Raw genomic sequence first — 18,838 nt, forward strand, 5'->3', positions numbered from 1 at the left:
TTCAACAGAAAGACAAGGTCAGGCTCAGTGCCAGGACCTAATGGAGTGCCGTATAAGGTGTTCAAGAAGTGTGAACAGCTGAGGAAATACTTGTGGAGATTGTTAAAGGTGGTGTGGAGACAAGGTGTTGTTCCTTTGTCATGGAGTGAGGCTGAAGGAGTATACATCCCGAAGGAAGAGAATTCTTCTACATTGAATCAGTTCCGACCAATTTCACTCCTGAATGTAGAGGGGAAGATTATGTTTGGCATTCTGGCAGAAAAAAATATCTTCATTTGTGATCGAGAATGGATTAGTAAATACATCTGTGCAGAAGGCAGGAGTACCAGGCTTCCCAGGATGCCTTGAACATTCTAGTATGATATGGCATACCATCCAGGAATCAAAAAAGTTGAAAAGAAATCTGGCTGTAGTTTGGCTTGATCTGGCAAATGCGTATGGTTCTGTTCCCAATGTCCTGAATGAGATTGCGATGGAATTCCTATGGATTCCTGCTAAGGTGAGGAACTTTGTTATGCAGTACTACAACGATTTCCAGAAACAACAGGAATTCTGCAGATGCTGGAAATTCAAGCAACACACATCAAAGTTGCTGGTGAACGCAGCAGGCCAAGCAGCATCTCTAGGAAGAGGCACAGTCGACGTTTCAGGCCGAGACCCTTCGTCAGGACTATCTGAAGGAAGAGTGAGTAAGGGATTTGAAAGTTAGAGGGGGAGAGGAAGATCCAAAATGATAGCAGAGGACAGGAGGGGGAGGGATGGAGCCAAGAGCTGGACATGTGATAGGCAAAAGTGATACGAGAGGATCATGGGACAGGAGGTCCAGGAAGAAAGACGGGGCGGGGGTAGGATGGGCACAAGGGGTATATTCAGAGGGACAGAGGGAGATAAAGGAGAGTGAGAGAAAGAATGTGTGTATAAAAATAAGTAACAGATGGGGTACGAGGGGGAGGTGGGGCATTAGCAGAAGTTAGAGAAGTCGATGTTCATGCCATCAGGTTGGAGGCTACCCAGACGGAATATAAGGTGTTGTTCCTCCAACCTGAGTGTGGCTTCATCTTTACAGTAGAGGAGGCCGTGGATAGACATGTCAGAATGGGAATGGGATGTGGAATTTCCGGATGAGGTTTTCCACTCAGCAGTTTACAACTAGGTGGCAGAGCTTGGATGTTGGAATCCCAATGGGATGTGCAATTTCACCCATCCTTTTTGTGTTAGCCATGGAGGTTATTGTAAGGGCTGCAGAATCAGTGGGACTAAGTGTCGCACTTGATGGCAGAGAGGAGTTACCACCAATACAAGCGTTCATGGATGATCTTACCCTTTTGGGTCCCAGCATGGAGGCAGTGGAAAACGTACTATCTAGACTCGAGGAGCTAATGGATTGGGGAAAAATGAAGTTCAAGACCAAGAAGTCAAGGAGCCTTGTTCTTAGGAGAGGAAAGCTGGTTGACTTTCATTTTACCCTTCGTGGAGAGGAGATTCCATCCATTCAGGACCAACCAGTTAAGAGCCTCGGGTGATGGTACACAGAGGAGCTGAGAGACACCAAGAGGGTTCAAGAGACAGCAGAACAGATCAGCAGAGGTCTGATGTCTGTTGACGAGTGTGGCTTGCCTGGCAAGTTGAAGTTGTGGTGCTTGCAGTATGCACTGATGCCACGGATAATGTGGCCACTAACTGTCTATGAAGTAGCAATGTCCCATGTTGAGGCAATGGAACGGAAGGTCAACAAGTATGTGAAGAAGTGGCTTGGAGTACCGAGCAGCCTCACCAATGTTGCAATCCACAGTAGCCAGACAAAGCTTACCATCCCAGTGCAATCCCTTGTTGCGGAGGTCAAGGTAGCCAAGGTAAGATCATTCTTGATGCTTCGAGACTCAAAAGACCCTGTCATCAAGAACACCCAGTCAGATGTGAGATCAGGCAGGAAGTGGTCAGCCCATGTAGTTGATGAGGCTGAGTCTAGATTGAAGCACAAGGAGACGGTTGGGGCTATCCAGCTAGGCTGCCAGGGACTTGGATGGACAACCCACAAGTGGTGGTCATCTTCTCTGGGTAAGGACCGCCTTGAGCCTGTAACACAAGAAATATGAGAGGTAGAAGAGGAGAAGAGGTTAACTAAAACAGCTGGCCTGGCCAAACAAGGGGCTTGGACCCGGTGGGAAAGTGTTGAACAACAATATTTACCTTGGAATGTTCTGTGGCAGATGGAACCGCTCTGCATTTCTTTTCTATGCAGAGCAGCGTACGATCTGCTCCCAACACCTGCCAACCTCAGCACCTGGTATGAAGATAAGATAGACAGGTGTGCTGCTTGTGGCGAGAAGGGAACACTTCAACATATCTTGAGTGCATGCAGAGTCAATCTTTCCAGCGGCAGGTACACTTGGAGACATAACAACGTTCTCAAAGTTGTAACAGAAGCGGTTGAGCAGAGAGTACTGCAGCACAACTTATCTCATGCCCCATGCTGCACAGAACATCACATATCATTTGTGAAAGAAGGCTCCAAGTCAAGGGTGTACAGCGCAGGCTCACGATCAAGCATACTTTCTTCAGCCAATGATTGGTGTGTCAATGCTGACCTGGACGGGAAAGGCAGTTTCCCGGAGCAAATAGCTTTCACAACATTGAGTCCAGATATAATCGTATGGTCTAACACCAGTAGAGAAGTGGTTATTGGTGAACTCACAGTCCCCTGGGAAGACAACATCGATGAAGCCCATGAGCGCAAGTTAACCAAGTATGCAGAATTAAGATCAGAGTTCAGAGACAGAGGGTGGAAGGTCTCATGCCAGCCATTCGAAGTAGGCTGCCTTGGGTTTATTGCGTTCACTCTCCAGAAGTGGCTGCCTGACCTTGGCTTCACTAGAAGAGAGATCAAGTCAACCAGCAGGGCTGTAGCTGAGGCAGCAGAGAAAGGATCAGCATGGGTATGGACCAAGTATGTCCAGAGGGGGAGATAGTCAGACAGTGTATACATCTTTTGCAAACCCTTCAGTAGTTGAATAGACACCTGAAGAGCAGACTATCTGTTGGATGGAAGTGATCAACAACTCTGATAGAGGCAGATGCCAAGTTTTTAAGCTCACCAGTGGGAGGTGGTGCTTTAGCACTGCTGGCCCACCACCTTGAGGGAGTCTTGATCATAAGTGTGCCGAAACTCCTGAAGACAGGTAGCAGATCAACTGATGATCCCACTGGTGATAGCACATGACAGTTAACATCTTAGTCCACGTGTATTCTGTAACTCAGGGATTCTACAAATACGTTAAGGGTAAAAGAATTACAAGGGACAAAATTATTCCTCTGGAAGATCAGAATGGTAATCCATGTGTAGATCCAAAAAAGGTTGGTGAGATCTGAAATGAATTTTTTTTTGCATTTGTATTCACTCAGGAGATGGTCACAGAGTCTATAGACGTAAGGCAAAGCAGCATCAACTTCATAGACCTTATACAGATTACAGAGGAGGTGGCGTTTGCTGTCCTGAGGCAAATTAGGGCGGATAAATTCCCAGGGCCTAACAAGGTGTTCCCTCAGACCCTGCGGGAGGCAAGTGCAGAAATTGCTGGGGCCCTAGCTGAAATATTTAAATCATCCTTAGTGACAGGTGAGTACCAGAGGATTGGAGGATAGCTATTTAAAAAAGGCGCTAAAAAAAACAAGGAAATTATAGGTCAGGTAGTGGGAAAGTTACTGGAAGGTATTCTAAGGGACTGGATATACAAGTATTTGGATAAGCAAGGAATGATTACGGATAGTCAATATGGCTTTGTGCATGGTAGGTCAAGTCTAAGCAATCTTACAGAGTTTTTTGAGGAAGTTACCAGGAAAGTAGATGAAGGCAATGCAGTGGACGTTGTCTGCATGAACTTTAACCAAATTTCCAAACTTTTGGTTGCCCTGGCAGATTGTTTACCATGGTTAAGCAGTTTCATGGCTGGTTGTCAGCCCGTGCGCTCGATGATGATGAATGCTCTGTTGCTTTCTCAGTCACAAATGGGGTCAAGCAGGGACACGTGCTGGTTCCCGCCCTCGTCAGCATGATGCTCAGTGCGATGTTGACTGGTGCATTCCACAGCAGCGAATCTGGAATCCACATCAAATACAGGAAGGATGGCAAGATGTTCAATCTGTGCAGGCTTCAAGCTGTTACTAAGGTCACAGAGATCTTGCTGAGACACTTCCTATTCGCCGGTGACTGTGCTCTTAATGCAAGCTCTGAGTACGACATGCAGGACGTCATTGACAAATTTTCCACTGCATGTGATAACTTCGGTCGTCTCACCATCATGCCCCAGGCAGCCGCAGATCATTCCCCTCTGTGGAGCTATCCATCTCAGTGACCGACCAGCTGCTCCAGTCGGTCAACAAGTTCACGTATCTTGGCAGCACCCTCTCAAAGCAGTTTACATTGACGATGAGGTCAGCTGCAGGTTCGCCAAGACTAGTGCCAATTTTGGGAGACTACATAACACTGTCTGGGGGTGAAGGGGAATTACTATGAAGACCAAGCTGAAAGTCTACCATGCTGTCATCCTACCCACCCTCCTCTACGCGTGTGACAAGTGGATGGTGAGACATGCGTGTAGACTGAACCACTTCCACTCATCATGCCTGTGAAAGATCATGCAAACCAATTGGCAAGACAGAATTCCTGACGGGGAAGTGCTGTCTGCAGCAGACATGCCCACCGTCCACACATTGCTGATGAAACAGGTGGGCAGGCCACATCATCAGAATGTCAGATGATTGCCTCGCCAAGCAGATGTTCTCTGGGAAACTGTCCACAGGGAAGCGCTCTCCTGGTGGTCAGCGAAAACGATTCAAGGACACACTCAAGACTTCACTCAAGGCCCTTGAGGTTGATCACATTTCCTGGGAACATGTAGCCTTGAATCTCTCATCCTGGCACAGACCTCTCGATAAAGGTGGCATCAAAGCTGAAAAGAAGTGCAATGCTGAAGCAAGAAGGAAATGACAACCGCGGAAAGAACAAGCAGCAGGCACTTCAACTACAGAGCCTTCACATTCTTGCCCCACATCTGGGAGGTACTTCCTAGCCTGGATTGGACTCATCAGCCACCTTCAGACACACAAATAACAACCACACCCACCCAAGGATGTCAGCGGTCTCATCGCTCGCGATGAACATGCACACACATGGACTTTAGCAAGGCATTTGATAAGGTCCCACATGGGAGGTTGGTCAAGAAGGTTCAGTCGCTTGGCATTCAAGATGAGGCACTAAATTGAATTTGACATTAGCTTTGTAGGAGAAGACAGAGAGTGGTAGTAGATGGTTGCATCTCAGACTGGAGGCCCGTGAATAGTGGAGTCTCACAGGGATCAGTGCTGGATCCATTAGTGTTTATCATCTATGTCAACGATCTGGATGATAATGTGGTAAATTGGATCAGGAATTTTGCAGATGACACCAAGATTAGGGATGTACTGGACAGCGAGGAAGGCTATCATTGCCTGCAGGGGGATCTGGATCAACAGGAAAAATGGCAGATGAAATTCAATGCAGACAAGTGTGAGGTGTTGCACGACGGTAGGACCAACCAGGGTAAGTCTTACACAGTGAACGGTAGGGCAGTGAGCAGTACGGTGGAGCAAAGGAATCTCAAAATACAGGTCTATAATACATTGAAAGTAACGTCACAGGTAGACTGTGTTTTTGGCACATTGGCCTTCATAAATCAAAGTATTGAGCACAGGAGATGTGACGTTATGTTGAAGTTGTTTGTGACATTGGTAAGGCCCAATTTGGCGTATTGTGTGCAGTTTTGGTCACCTACCTACAGGATGGATATAAGTAAAGTTGAAAGAATACAGAGAAAACTCACAAGGATGTTGCTGGGTCTGGAGGACCTGAGTTATAAAGAAAGACTGAAAAGGTTAGGACTTCATTCCCAGGAACGTAGAAGATTGAGAGAAGATTAGATAGAGGTATCCTCAATTATAACTGGTATAGAGAAGGTAAATGTAAGCAAGCTTTTTCCACTGAGGTCTGGTGGAACCACAACCAGAGACCATGGGTGAAAGGTGAAAAGTTTACAGGGAACATGAGGGGAAATTTCTTCACTCAGAGGGTCATGAGAGTGTGGAACAAGCTGCCAGCACAAGTGCTGCATCCTAGATCGATTTCAATGTTTAAGCAAAGTTTGGATAGGTATATGGATGGCAGGGATATGGAGGGCTACGGTCCCAGTGTAGGTTGATGGGAGTAGGCAGGTTACATGGTTTGGCACAGACTAGGTGGGCCGAAGACCCTTCTTCTGTGCTGTACTTTTCTATGACTCTATGACAATACAGGATGTATTTATGGTCCAATAAAGCCAGGGTTGCAGATGGAGTTACTGATGAATTTGCAAACTCTGTAACACGGACCAAAGGTATTGACATCAGTCTTCCAGGTGGTTGAGCTGTGAGAAATTTCTACATGATATGCTTCAAATTATTTATTCACAACAGTTTTAAAAGTGAGTGGCTGAGGAAAATAATCAACTGGAGTAGGAGTTAAGATTGGAAGGATGGTTGAAGTTTGATGGAAAATTGATCAAAGCCTTGATGAACGTGAATACACCAAAAGATATTCAAAAAGGAAATATTAACCTGAACACAACATACAAAATTGCACTAGTGATGGAAATAACAAATATAAAATTAATGCTTACATTATTTGGGCAGCAGATCTGACCATTTTCTTTGACCTCGTTTTTCCAGCTTTCCAGTTGTAGGGGGTTGAATGTTGGGAATCCAGGACGAGTATACTTAAGCTGCAACAAAGTGATTACAACAACTTATGCATTAGGTTTCTTGGTTAAATATTATTCATCCCTATTACTCATACAGCAAATTGTGATGCCGTGTGATTACGAGAGCACAAGACAAATGGAATTAATATCATACAAGATGTTGCAATTGCAGGCTCCTCCACTTGGCACACCTGACCACAACTCCTTTCTCCAAATGTTTGCTATTACTTTTTCCAGCAGACTAAAAACAACATGCATATTTTGCACTCCAAGACTTCATAGTGTATATTTCTAAAATGGCCTCTTAACTTCTTAACAAAACTCATTGTTAAAAACAGACACTAGGGACATAATGCTAAGATTCACTGATCATTAAAATTTAAAGACTTTTTTCCCCACTCTCATAGCTTAATTGGTACTGAGCAACTAGAACTGACAGTTTACAAGAAATTCACCACCTAATGCAATAACTGCAGCCAAAAATCCCCAGCTGGATTTTCCAGAATTTTTCCTAACACTTTATGAAGGAAATTACATTTAACATTTTTATTTCCACATCTGTGAGCTCCAAAGGTAATATCCAGATAATGATGTGTAATATGTAAATTCTTTAAAAAATATTTTCATAGATTAAATCTTCTTCCATGTGCAAGGAAGAGATAACAGCTGAGCTAGAGCACTTGGGTAACCCAACTCAGTCAACTGGGGAAAAAAAATTCCAAATTAACCTGATTATCAAGCATTGAAGATGTGTCTGTCGTGACATTTTGGCCCATCTAACACAAATTAATTGTGTCCCTTCCCCTGGAGCATAAAAACTCCAGCAAAGTTACTGGAGTTCACACTGAATTCAACTGGAACACTTTCATCAGAAATGAAAGTGTTCCAGTTGAAATCAGAGTTCATTAAAAATAGCAGTCAAAGATCTGGAAAGACTAGGGAGATAAATAAACGAATTTGAAATGGGAAAGGATGTGAAGGGATAGAGTCCAGGTGTTCTGTTGTTCATGAAATACATCATTTCAGGTTATGTAGGGTTTAAAACTAATTAGGGCAAGCTTACAAGTTTCTGCAAAATTTAAACAAAGATCCCTTCTATGAGAATTATTGTTTTTTTTCTGGTAATTTTAAAGGTATTAAATCTTCCATTCAAAATGAAGGATTTTTGCAGAATATATCAAGATATATCAATATATCTGCAAATCAGAAATTTTACACTCTATATCAATTTAAGAAAAAATAAATTTAATAAAAACATTGAAGACTTTTTATTGACATTCTTGTTCTTCACGTCACATCAGTTGGAACAAATGTGCTCTTACTCTCTTGATATCTGGGACCAAGTCATCTTTATTTCTTCTTCTAGTCCAAAGTTTTGACAATTCATCCTCTGCAATTTCCTGAAGATGGAAAACAGCCACTTGAGCAGATCTTCGTCGAATACGCCCACTTGGTGTTCTCTCAAATGAGTTCTCGAACTCATCATCAACAGATTTCTGATCAGAATCTTCTGTTGTCTAAACAATATTTTGTTAGAAAACATATCATCATTGTCATTGCTTTAAAAACACAAAATGCCTCTTTTCTCCTTTTGCAAGTCATAAATTGATAAATGACAACAAATGATAATGATTGCCAAGAAGAAAGAATATAATTTCCACAGATATGATCCTTCTCTGAGGTGACAGCCAACTACATATTACTTTAATGCACACATAAAACTTTCTGCTGTTTTTATATGCACTTAATATTTGCCACCAGGCATTAAGGTAAGGATCTATTCATAAAATATATTTTGTGAAGTGAAATCAATCAAACAGATACTGTAATCACACAAACAATACTTGATAATTTAACAGATGAAGTTTATTATGAATTATAATCCCTTAATCATGTGTATTTTGGCTTTATTGGAGAATGTTTCATGTATTAGCAGGACTCGCTATATTATTAAATAAGAAATGCTTTGCCAAAAAATGTCAGTAACAAATTGTAAAATTCAATATCCTGGTCCATACTGATATTTTGACTTGCACTCAATTTCTATAGTTGGCCTTGAACCTACAAATATCTGACTGGTGAGAAAAAATACATTGAACCAAGGTGGCAAAAACACTAAGATTCTGTTGAAAAATATGATCTCAGCTGTATAAATTTGCACTGCTGAATGCAGGATTTTTTTGGTATTTTCCATGGAAACATCTTTTGTTTAATGACAACACTCTTCCTTTCCAAGTAAAAGATTGGAATTTCAAGTCCTACTTAAAGCAATATCTGAACCTGAAGCAGTGCTACACTTTTGGAGGTGTAATTTTCCATTGAGGTGTTAAACCAAAATCTTGTTTATAAATGATGTCATGGCACCATTTGTCTTAAGTTTCCCCATACCCTTCATTACATTCTATAAAACCAGTATAACTAAAACAGTGAACCTAGTCAGTAATCTCACTCCTCTATATCACTCCGCCATTTAATTCATATATTGGCTAGCATTTAACCTAGATTTCAACCCTTCAAAAGTACTTAATTAGGTATCTTTCATTGAATAAAATGTTGCTCTCTTTTTAATGTCATCATATATCATTACCAGCAACAGATATACACTTATATACTGTATGTGATGGGGTGATAGGGAGGGAGCTTGCATATTTAAAGAAAATATATGTCTGAAAAATAAAGTGCATTGAACACTACATGAAAATGAGATGATAGAAATGACATGTCTAAAGTTACCTACCACATAATCATAAGAAATCTTACCACTGTATGTTCTGATTTTACATGATGGTCGTGACCGGCCTTTGACTTATATTCTTTCTCGCAATATTCACAAATGAAAACAGTTTTCTCAATATCGTCAGGCTCCTTTCCACATCTTTTTATATGGTACTGGTAGCCCATTAGGCTTGTAAATGTAGTTGTGCAACCCTAGGAAGGCAATACTTGTAAATACAATGTACCAAACCAAGAGCTGTGGTCTCATCCAGCCTTTTCTGATGCTGACAACTTTTTTTTCTATAATTGTTTCCAAACAAAAAATACCAAACGATGATAATTTTTTACAAGTGTAAATGTCAGCAATGTAAATTATATCTCTGCTCCTAATAAACATGTCTTTGTGATTGTTACCACATGGTTGCAACAAACAAAAATGCACATTACTAAGATTAACCCTCACAACTATCTAAACCAGCTTAATAGAAGGTTAATGCTGAAGCAAGTTCAGCATTAACCCTCCATTATTAATAATTTACAATGAAACTAACCTCATTTGGGCATTTCAGTTTTCCCATTTGCTTAAGAATACTTCGGAGCCTTTCACGTTCCTGTTGTTCATCCAGCAATTTCTCTGCATTCATCACAGGCTGTAGGATATGCAATGAAAAATCTTGCTTTATAACAGGTCAAAAATACAATGAGCCTTTTTTTTTAAAATCAGTGCACTGTCCAACAAGGAATCTTGCTGACTGAAAGCCTATGTTTCACAATAACGCAGGGTCTGAATACCCTCCCATGCACTTCCAACAGGCAGTGATTCTCAAAAGCAGCTATAGGTCATACAGCACAGGAGAAAGCCCTTCGGCTCAACTGGTCAATGCTAACCAATATTCCTAACTGAGCTAGTCCCATTGGTCTTGTGTTTGACCCTTATCCCCTTAAACTTTCCTGCCCAGGTACCTATTTAAATACTGTACCTTTTAAACGTTGTGAATGTGCCTACCTCAACCACTTCCTCTGGGAGTACTTTCCATATACTGGAGATTCTTTGGGTAAAAAAAAAGTTACCCTTCAGATTCCTATTGAATTCCTCCCCTCTCACCTTAAAACTCTGCCCTCTAGCTCCTGATTCCCCAACCCTGGAAAAAACCCAACATTAACAAAATCAATCCTATCTGTCAATCTGCAATGACAGCATTAAGTATAAAGAAAAAAATCAGATGTTATACACTTACTTTATTGTTGTGTTCTGCCATCATGTGATACTTTAGACCAGCTTTAGATTTAAACTGCTTGTTGCAATGTTTGCATTTCAATGCATCCTGCAGCTACAAGCAATAGAATACAGTCAACTTTTCCAAATTGACAACACTACCTAACATCACAATCTTAGCAAGTCATCTCAAAGTATTAGCTTTTTAGTAAATAAAATTCTAGATAAAATGAATAACTTAAAATAACAAACTTTTTAAAACAAATAGGTACTTTAAAAACTACAGTAATCGTGATTACACAATAAATATATCTTTGAAAAGAAGGTTAAGTGAATTGCTCACTACATTGATGGGCAATATTTCCACTTTAGGTGATATTCCTGCTAGGTTTTCACAGATCTGAAATGGGTGATTATTGTTCCTACTGGTTAGTTCGACATGAAAAAAGGAAGGAGTTAAGAAAAAAAACTCATCATGCTGGTGGTTGCTTTGATAAATCTAGAAATTAAACTGTAAATTGAAATGGAGAAATTGTTATTTGGTGAAGTATGCAGGTGATCATCATATTGTAAAGTTGTGCAGAGAAAGGGCTTCTTGCAAACAAGAGATAGAAAAATTGATTGTGTCGATCATGAAGAATGTTATTACAGGTTTACAATGGGATCTTGGTCAGTTAGGGAAGTGGGCCAAGGAGCCACAAATAGAGTTCATTAGTGTAAAGTGTGAGGTGATGCAATTTAGAATGTCAAACTGATGGAAGACTTTTGTTATATATGACAGGGCATGAGTGAGAGTAACAGAACAGAAAGACTTAGGTGTGCAAGTGCACAGTTCATTGAAAAGAATGGAAGGTGAAATGTTTAAGGGGAGCATGAGTGGAAACTTCTTCAGAAAGTGGTGACAGTGTGGACTGAGCTGTCAGCAGAAATGCTGGGTGTGCGTTCACTTTCAACATTTAAGAGAAATTTCGATAAGTACGTGGATGGGAGGGTTATGGTCCAGGTGCAGGTAGAATAGGCAGAATAATAGTTTGGCGTGGACTAGATGGGCTGATGGGCCTGTTACTGTGTTGTAGTGTTTTATGACTATGAAAGTGGTGTAACAGGCACACGGGATGATAAGAAAGGCATTCAGCATGCTGACCTCCATCAGTCAGGGAACTGTGTGTACAAATAACTCAGAAAATGTGTAACTTGGGTGACTGAGGGTTGGGTTGAGTTGTTCTCTGATCTTGGCAATCCATTTGCAATCGTTTCATCACCATACGAGGAGACATCATCAGTGCATGTTCATTTGGATCATAAAGTTAAGCCATTAGTGAGGCCACTCTTGGAGTACAGTATACAGTGTTGGCCACCTTGTTATAAGAAGGATGTGGTTAAGCTGGAAAAAATGCAGAAAAGATTACGGGGATGTTGCTAGGACTACGGAACGCAAGTTATAGGAAGAGGTTGGCCAGGCTATGACATCTTTTATTCCTTTAAAAATTGGCGAATAAGTAACAATCTTACAGAAATGGTTAAAATCACGAGAGGCACAGATACGAAGGATGGCCGCGGTCTTTTTATCAGGGTAGGAGAGTCCAAAAATAGAGGAGTAGATTTAAGACTTTAAAGAGACATGAACACCAGATTTTTTCCACGCAGAGGGTGGTGAGTAGATGGAACATGCTGCCAGAGGACAAGACTGAGGCAGGTACAGTAGTATCATTTAAGACAAACTTGGAGAGTTGCATGTAGAGGTGGAACTTGGAGGGGTATGAGCTAAATGCAAGAAATAGAGGCTAGCTGGACAGGTACCATAATTGGCATCATCTTGTCAGCCAAAGGATCTGTAACTGTGCTGTATTGCTCTTTGACTCTATTCTCCAATTCCATGTTTTCATTATAAGAGCAGAAACAGTAATTAGGTGAGGTGATCAGTGGGAATGGTTCAAATGACTCCATGCCGAAATAAGCAACACTTACTGTCCAAGTTCACTATCAAAATGAAACTACAGTGAAGCACATGGAAATAGGACCAGAGACTGAGACTTATGACTCTGTAACTTAGTAAGAAATTTAAGTGCTAAGTATGTTTGTATGTGTGCAAACATACAAGGTAACTTTACTGGGACAATTGACAAACCACCTAAATTCCTGACAGGAAGGCTATTATTTTGAAGATTGGGAATGCTGTTCACAATGATCTTGATCTACAACTAAACTGGTTATCTATTCATCAAGAACCGCATTTTCTGTACCAATCACATACCGAATTGCACTAATTCAGACCTTCTCTTAGACGGTGAACATGAATTCTGAACATGAACTCATAAATCTCAAAGGACACCTGGGTTATGCTGACAGTGTGCTGCATTATCTAAAATGTCTTTCAGAAATAGAACATTTTGCAAACAACAAATCTGAGGCCAAGCATATTATGGGCAGAAAATGCCTTCATAATACTGTGTGTTCTCAAGACAACAGTTTTCACCTAACTTTTTGATTAAAGTTACTGACCTGTGGGTGGCGTGACTTATTCTGATTGTCAAAAGTCACTTTGTCATGATCGGCTAGTTTAGAAACTGCAGCTGCTTTTCCCATTGGATACCTGCCTGGTGTCTGTTTTCAAATATCCTGGGTAGATAGACAGCATCTGTGGGAGGTTCTAGATCTCTTCCTTTGTTTAAGACAGGCAGTGTACAAGGCCATTGGAAAGGACTGCTCTTCACGATCTTTTAACAAGGTACGTTTATTGAATGTATGTCTGTTTGTTGAATATTCAGTTTAGTAGTTTCTGTAATTTGGGGAACATGAATGTTGGATCAAATTTTTACTGTTTGTAAATAAGTGAATATACCTATATGCAGTCAGTGCATTTTCTGTCTCAGTTGCTAGATCCATGAACCTGATTCAATATTGCATTTTGGTACTGCAAGCAGGATATGGCTTTTTTTAAAAGCAGTAATGCATTTCTTTTGGAGGTTATTTAAAAGAGTGGATCCTCAATATGAGACATACAGAGACCCAGATTGGACAGATAATAGTGCAGGCTTTGAAAGTCTTGCTAACTAGTTGCTGGGTTATAGGATGCCGATAGATTGGTCAGACCAGTTAGACTTCGCCAGAGTTGAAATAGGACACCACATTGTTTCCATACTTAAACTGTTGGTTTTCCCAGGAGAAAAGATAGCTGGTGGGATGCTTTCTGGCTGTTTGCAGCAATTATAAGACATCAGTATAAAATGATAGAGATTCTTAAGAAAGAATTGGAAAATTTCAGTCAGTGCTGTGTTATTCTGAAAGAGTCACTATTGATTGCTCAGAGTAGTGATTCAAAGTTAGAAGATAAGAGTATAGAGTTAGCTTATCGGTTAATGAAGCAACATCATTTAAACGCTGCATACTGAGCTGGTTGGCAATCCGACCCTATTAAGGTTTGAGCCATCATGAGATGGGGCAATGATCCTACTGTGAGGCTGAAGGATGGAGATGCTTGGCATGCTAATGAAAATGAGGGAGAGAAGGTAGCGTGGACCCCTCAGTATAATCCTTGAAATGATGCCCTCTCCCTTGCGTGTCTGAAACAGTATGGACCAGGCTAGTGATCACACATTTCTACACCTGCCGAGGGGGGCATTGGCCCACAGCTTCTTCCTCTCAGGAGGGAGAGGGGGAAATCAATCAGGAATGTGTGGGGTTTGGTGCAATAGACACCTTTGAGATAAAAGAGCTCAAATAATGCTCAGCTAAGGAATTGGCATGTTTAGGGGATAGGTACAGATCAAAGGCTAGGGAGTCTTTGGCTGCATGGTTATTGAGGATATGGGATGGGGTGGGGTACCAGAGTGAGCCTACCTAATAGAGAGATGGGTGCCTTAGGGAGCCCATCATCCCAACACGTGATCAATAGCACTGCTTGCTTCCCCTGAGCATAATGCATCACTATGGATTTGAGTAACATCAGCAGTTAGACTTAAGTATCATTCTCTTACTGATTTTAAAACACCAAGCAAAATGGATCACAGTGGAGGAAGGTACTAAAGTTCTACGCCAGTGGGATTTATCACAGAGTTATACCACAATAGTGGTAGCCCACCAGAGGATATTGAATTAACCTCTGGAATGGTGAGACACATGGTTATGGAGGCAGATTTTCCAGTAAAAGGGGTAGTATTGTCTATAATAGCACTAGCTGCTGGTCATCCTGTAAGTACAGCGATTCAATTATTACAAGGTTTAGAGTATATATAGTAAAGGGTGTGCGTAGTCAGGTACAGAAGTTGGATAAGCAGACAGGGAGTGGGGTATCCTGCATATCCCATAAAGAAACGTTTTTAGTGTTGCTCAAAGCTGGGATCCCAGAGGAGCAGGTAAATGGGGTTCCCACCCCTACACTCTATACAATGTGGAGGAAGTACTGTCAGGAGAAGCAAGAAAGGGAGGCCGTTGAGAGGGAAGGGTTATTCTTCAAACCATCCGCAGATAAGGGGTCCTTTTGTCCTCTGCCAGATTCCTCACATTCCATTCAGGATCCCCTATATCCTGTGCTGGAGGCATTACAAATGGCTTTGCCTGACTTTTGCCAGCAGTCAGAATCGGGGGGGTGGGGGGCTAGAAATTCACACTACATTGTTGTAGGGAAGGGGGTCATTTGACCTGCAACCCTCTTCCCTGTAAATAGAGCGTGAATGATTTGAATGAGGAGGAATATGAGGTGTGGTCACATGTGTCAGTTTGCTTGTGTGTGCGTGCGCGCAGACTTTGCCTTTAAGAGACTCCATGCATGTGTGGTCTCGCTCAATTGCTTTTTCCTTCCCTTAGATTCTCTAAGAATCTGTTGTTTGTTTCTTCTTTTTAAATTTGTTACTTTGTTACTTGTTTCCCCATGCAAATGCTTTTAGGGATGACTCAGTTTTCATACTGGCCATGTGAAATTTCAGTTAATGTGGTAGAGATTTGGGCAACTTTATTCCAGATATGCGATGCCCACATTTCAGAGGGAATTGAGCATTTGGGAAGCAATTCTTGTAGTTCTGTTGTTTTGTGTTTTCTAAACATCCAGTGACTAATCAGGAGCGAGTGCATTTGTATCCCCCAGCATTACAAAATAGTAAACTGGTGGATGCTGGTTTGTGGTGGGAGATCCTGTGATACATTCCTGTGGATGGTGTTTAAATTTGCACACTGGACCAATGAGTCAGGTTGCTGAATTTGTATGAGGACTCTTCACTACATCATGGAAGGGATGTCACTGATATTGATCCTTTGACAAGGAAGAGACCGTGGGGGAAATTATCTGGCTTCTTGGGTTTTGGCATTCTGTTTTGGGGGAGCTAGACTATTCCAGCCAACCTCAACCCATAGTATGGTAACAGCCTAAAGGGACGAGCCTTAATAGTCTTGGTGGAGTAAGTGCTTTAAGGGCTGGTATTTCCCTATGTACCATTTGTTGAATTAGGAAGGCCTGACTGTTAAAGTGATTTCCCCATGTGATAGAGTGTTGGTGTAGGGTATGTTGAGAACAAGTACAAGGTGCAAGGTGGATGGCAAGTGTGAGCAGGAACAGTATCCTTGGACAGCTAGCTGTATCTATGCCAAATGGTGTTGTGAATGTGGGCACTTGGTGGGCACTGAGTGGTACTTAGTGGATATTTAGTTCCTAAGCTGACCCATGGTTTCCACAGGGTGGTACAGTTGATATATGGTGCCATATGAATGCCACCCCAGGGCCCTGGATGAGCACCTTGTCCATGCTGGTTGGTATTACAGTGCTATTACAGAAGAAGGAAGGTTTTGAATGACAGCCGTTCTTAGCATGGGAACTGATTTTGATGACCTTCAATTACCTGCTCACAAAGGAAGGTGGCAATTGTACTGTTACTGGTAAGAATGCTGCACCTACATTCCTAACAGGTCAGGTAAAATCACTCACTTGGTTGATCATAGAGTCAGTGTGTAAGATTTAGTAGGGGGGGGGACCAGTTCATTGACTATTACACCCCGGGGTGGGGCCGGTGGTCTTCTTGGGCACAAGGAGGGTGATAGACTACTGTAGTATACTGGGAAGTGACTATTGCATTTGCAGTACTGGGTATTGTACTCTTGTGCTTTATATATGTAACTTTCGGAGTTGACAAGTGTCATTCTAGCCTGAATGTCATCACGTTCACAACTTTCGAGGGGTGGTGTGTCCTGTGGGGAGGTGTAGCTAATTCTGATTGCTGAAAGTCGCTTCATTGTGATTGGTTAGTTTAGAAAATCCAGCTGTTTTTCCCATTGGATAGCTGCCTTGTATCCTGTTTCAAATATCCTGGGTATATAGAGAGCAGCTCTTTCCTTTTGTTTAAGGCAAGTGAAGCACAAGGCCATTGGGCCTGGTATGCTCTGAGCATGCTTTTGACTAGGTATGTTTATTGAATGAATGCATGCTCATTGAATATTCATCTTTGTAGTTTCTATAATTTGCAGAACTGGAATACTGGGTCGAATTTTTACTGTTTGTAAATAAACAATTAATATATCTATTTGCAGTCAGTGAGTTTTCTGTCCCACTTGCCAGGTCTGTGAATCCGATTCAACATCAAAGTAATTTCCTTAAATGACTGCTTCCTCGGGTGTCAGAATATTGTATTGCATATATTCTTTTGTATTAGAGGCTACTTAAAGCATTCTACAGGGACTTGGAAGCCAAGACAAGAACCATTTCAGTCTAAGCACTGTCCTCTAATTACACTACTGTCAAATGTCAGAGAAATTCTTGGTCTCAGATTGTACAACACACTGTCCTCAACACAGCCATGTGAACAGTTTTGAAACACAACAAAGACTGTGATTGGGATGCTTAGAATAGAAGCGCAGTAAGTTATTTCATGATATGGATTCCACCAATGTGAGGTATGCCTGTTATTTTTTTTTCTTGAAAGGTTATTTTGACCATAAGACATAGGAGCAGAATTAGGTCATTTAGCCCATCATGGCTGATCCTGGATCCCACTCAACCCCATACACCTGCTTTCTCACCATATCCTTTGATGCCCTGACCAATCAGGAAACAATCAACTTCTGCCTTAAATGTACCCAAAGACTTGGCCTTCACCGCAATCTGTGGCAGAACATTCCGCAGGTTCACTACTCTCTAACTAAAAACATACCTCCTCACCTCTATTCTAAAAGGTCTCCCCTCAATTTTGAGGATGTCATCTATTTTTGGACATCCCTGCCATAGGAAACATCCTCTCCACATCAACCCTATCTAATCCTTTCAATATTCGGTAGGTTTCAATGAGATCCCCACACATTCTTTTAAATTTCAGTGGGTACAGGCCCAACACTGCCAACCACTCCTCATATGTTAACTCCTTCATTCCCAGAATTATCCTTGTGAACCTGCTCTAGATTCTCTCCAATGACAACACATCCTTCCTGAGATATGGAGCCCAAAACTGTTAACAACACTTCAAGTGCAGCCTGAGTAGTGTCCTATAAAGCCTCAGCATTATCTCCTTGCTTTTATATTTTATTCCAAATATTTGCTTTCTTTACTGCAGACTCATCTGTAAATTAATCTTCGGGCAGTTTTGCACAAGAACTCCTCTTCACCTGTGATGTTTGAACCTTCTTCCCATTCAGATAATCATCTGCACTATTGTTCTTTTTACCAAAATGCAATATTATCATACATTTCCCAACACTGTATTCCATCTGCCACTTTTTTGCCCATTCTTCCAATGTGTCTAAGTCCTACTTCAATCACATTACTTCCTCAGCACTACCTACCCCTCCACCTATCCTCATATCATCTGCAGACTTTCTCACAAAGCCATCAATTCCATTATCCAAATCATTGACAAACAATGCGAAATGTAGCGGTCCCAATACTGACCCTGAGGAACACCACTAGTCACTGGCAGCCAACCATGCCAGTATCTTTCCAGTAACACCACAGCATTTTACCTTGTTAAACAGCCGCATATGTGACACCTTATCAAATGCTTTCTGAAAATCCAAGTAAATGACATCCACTGCCTCTCCTTTGTCCATCTTGCATGTTACTTCCTTGAAGAACTTTCGCAGATTTGTCAGGCAAGATTTGCCTTCTCAGAAACCATGTTGACTTTGACTTATTTTATTATTAGTATCCCAAAACCTCATC

At 41.5% G+C, this 18,838-nt stretch overlaps 1 protein-coding gene across 1 annotated transcript in view; it reads right to left on the reverse strand.

Annotated features, from left to right (window-relative positions):
* The window catches only part of LOC134342794 (zinc finger protein 512B-like), a 128,662-nt gene that overhangs the window by 24,191 nt on the left and 85,633 nt on the right, over positions 1-18,838 (reverse strand). Inside the window, exons 9-13 of the mRNA XM_063041375.1 lie at positions 10,724-10,816; positions 10,037-10,135; positions 9,531-9,698; positions 8,093-8,287; positions 6,690-6,791 (exon numbers count right to left, since the gene is read on the reverse strand). Of these exons, the coding sequence (XP_062897445.1) occupies positions 6,690-6,791; positions 8,093-8,287; positions 9,531-9,698; positions 10,037-10,135; positions 10,724-10,816 (657 nt within the window). The remainder of the gene's footprint in view (positions 1-6,689; positions 6,792-8,092; positions 8,288-9,530; positions 9,699-10,036; positions 10,136-10,723; positions 10,817-18,838) is intronic.

This window comes from Mobula hypostoma, chromosome 2 (assembly GCF_963921235.1).
Source record: "Mobula hypostoma chromosome 2, sMobHyp1.1, whole genome shotgun sequence".
NCBI lineage: Eukaryota > Metazoa > Chordata > Chondrichthyes > Myliobatiformes > Myliobatidae > Mobula > Mobula hypostoma.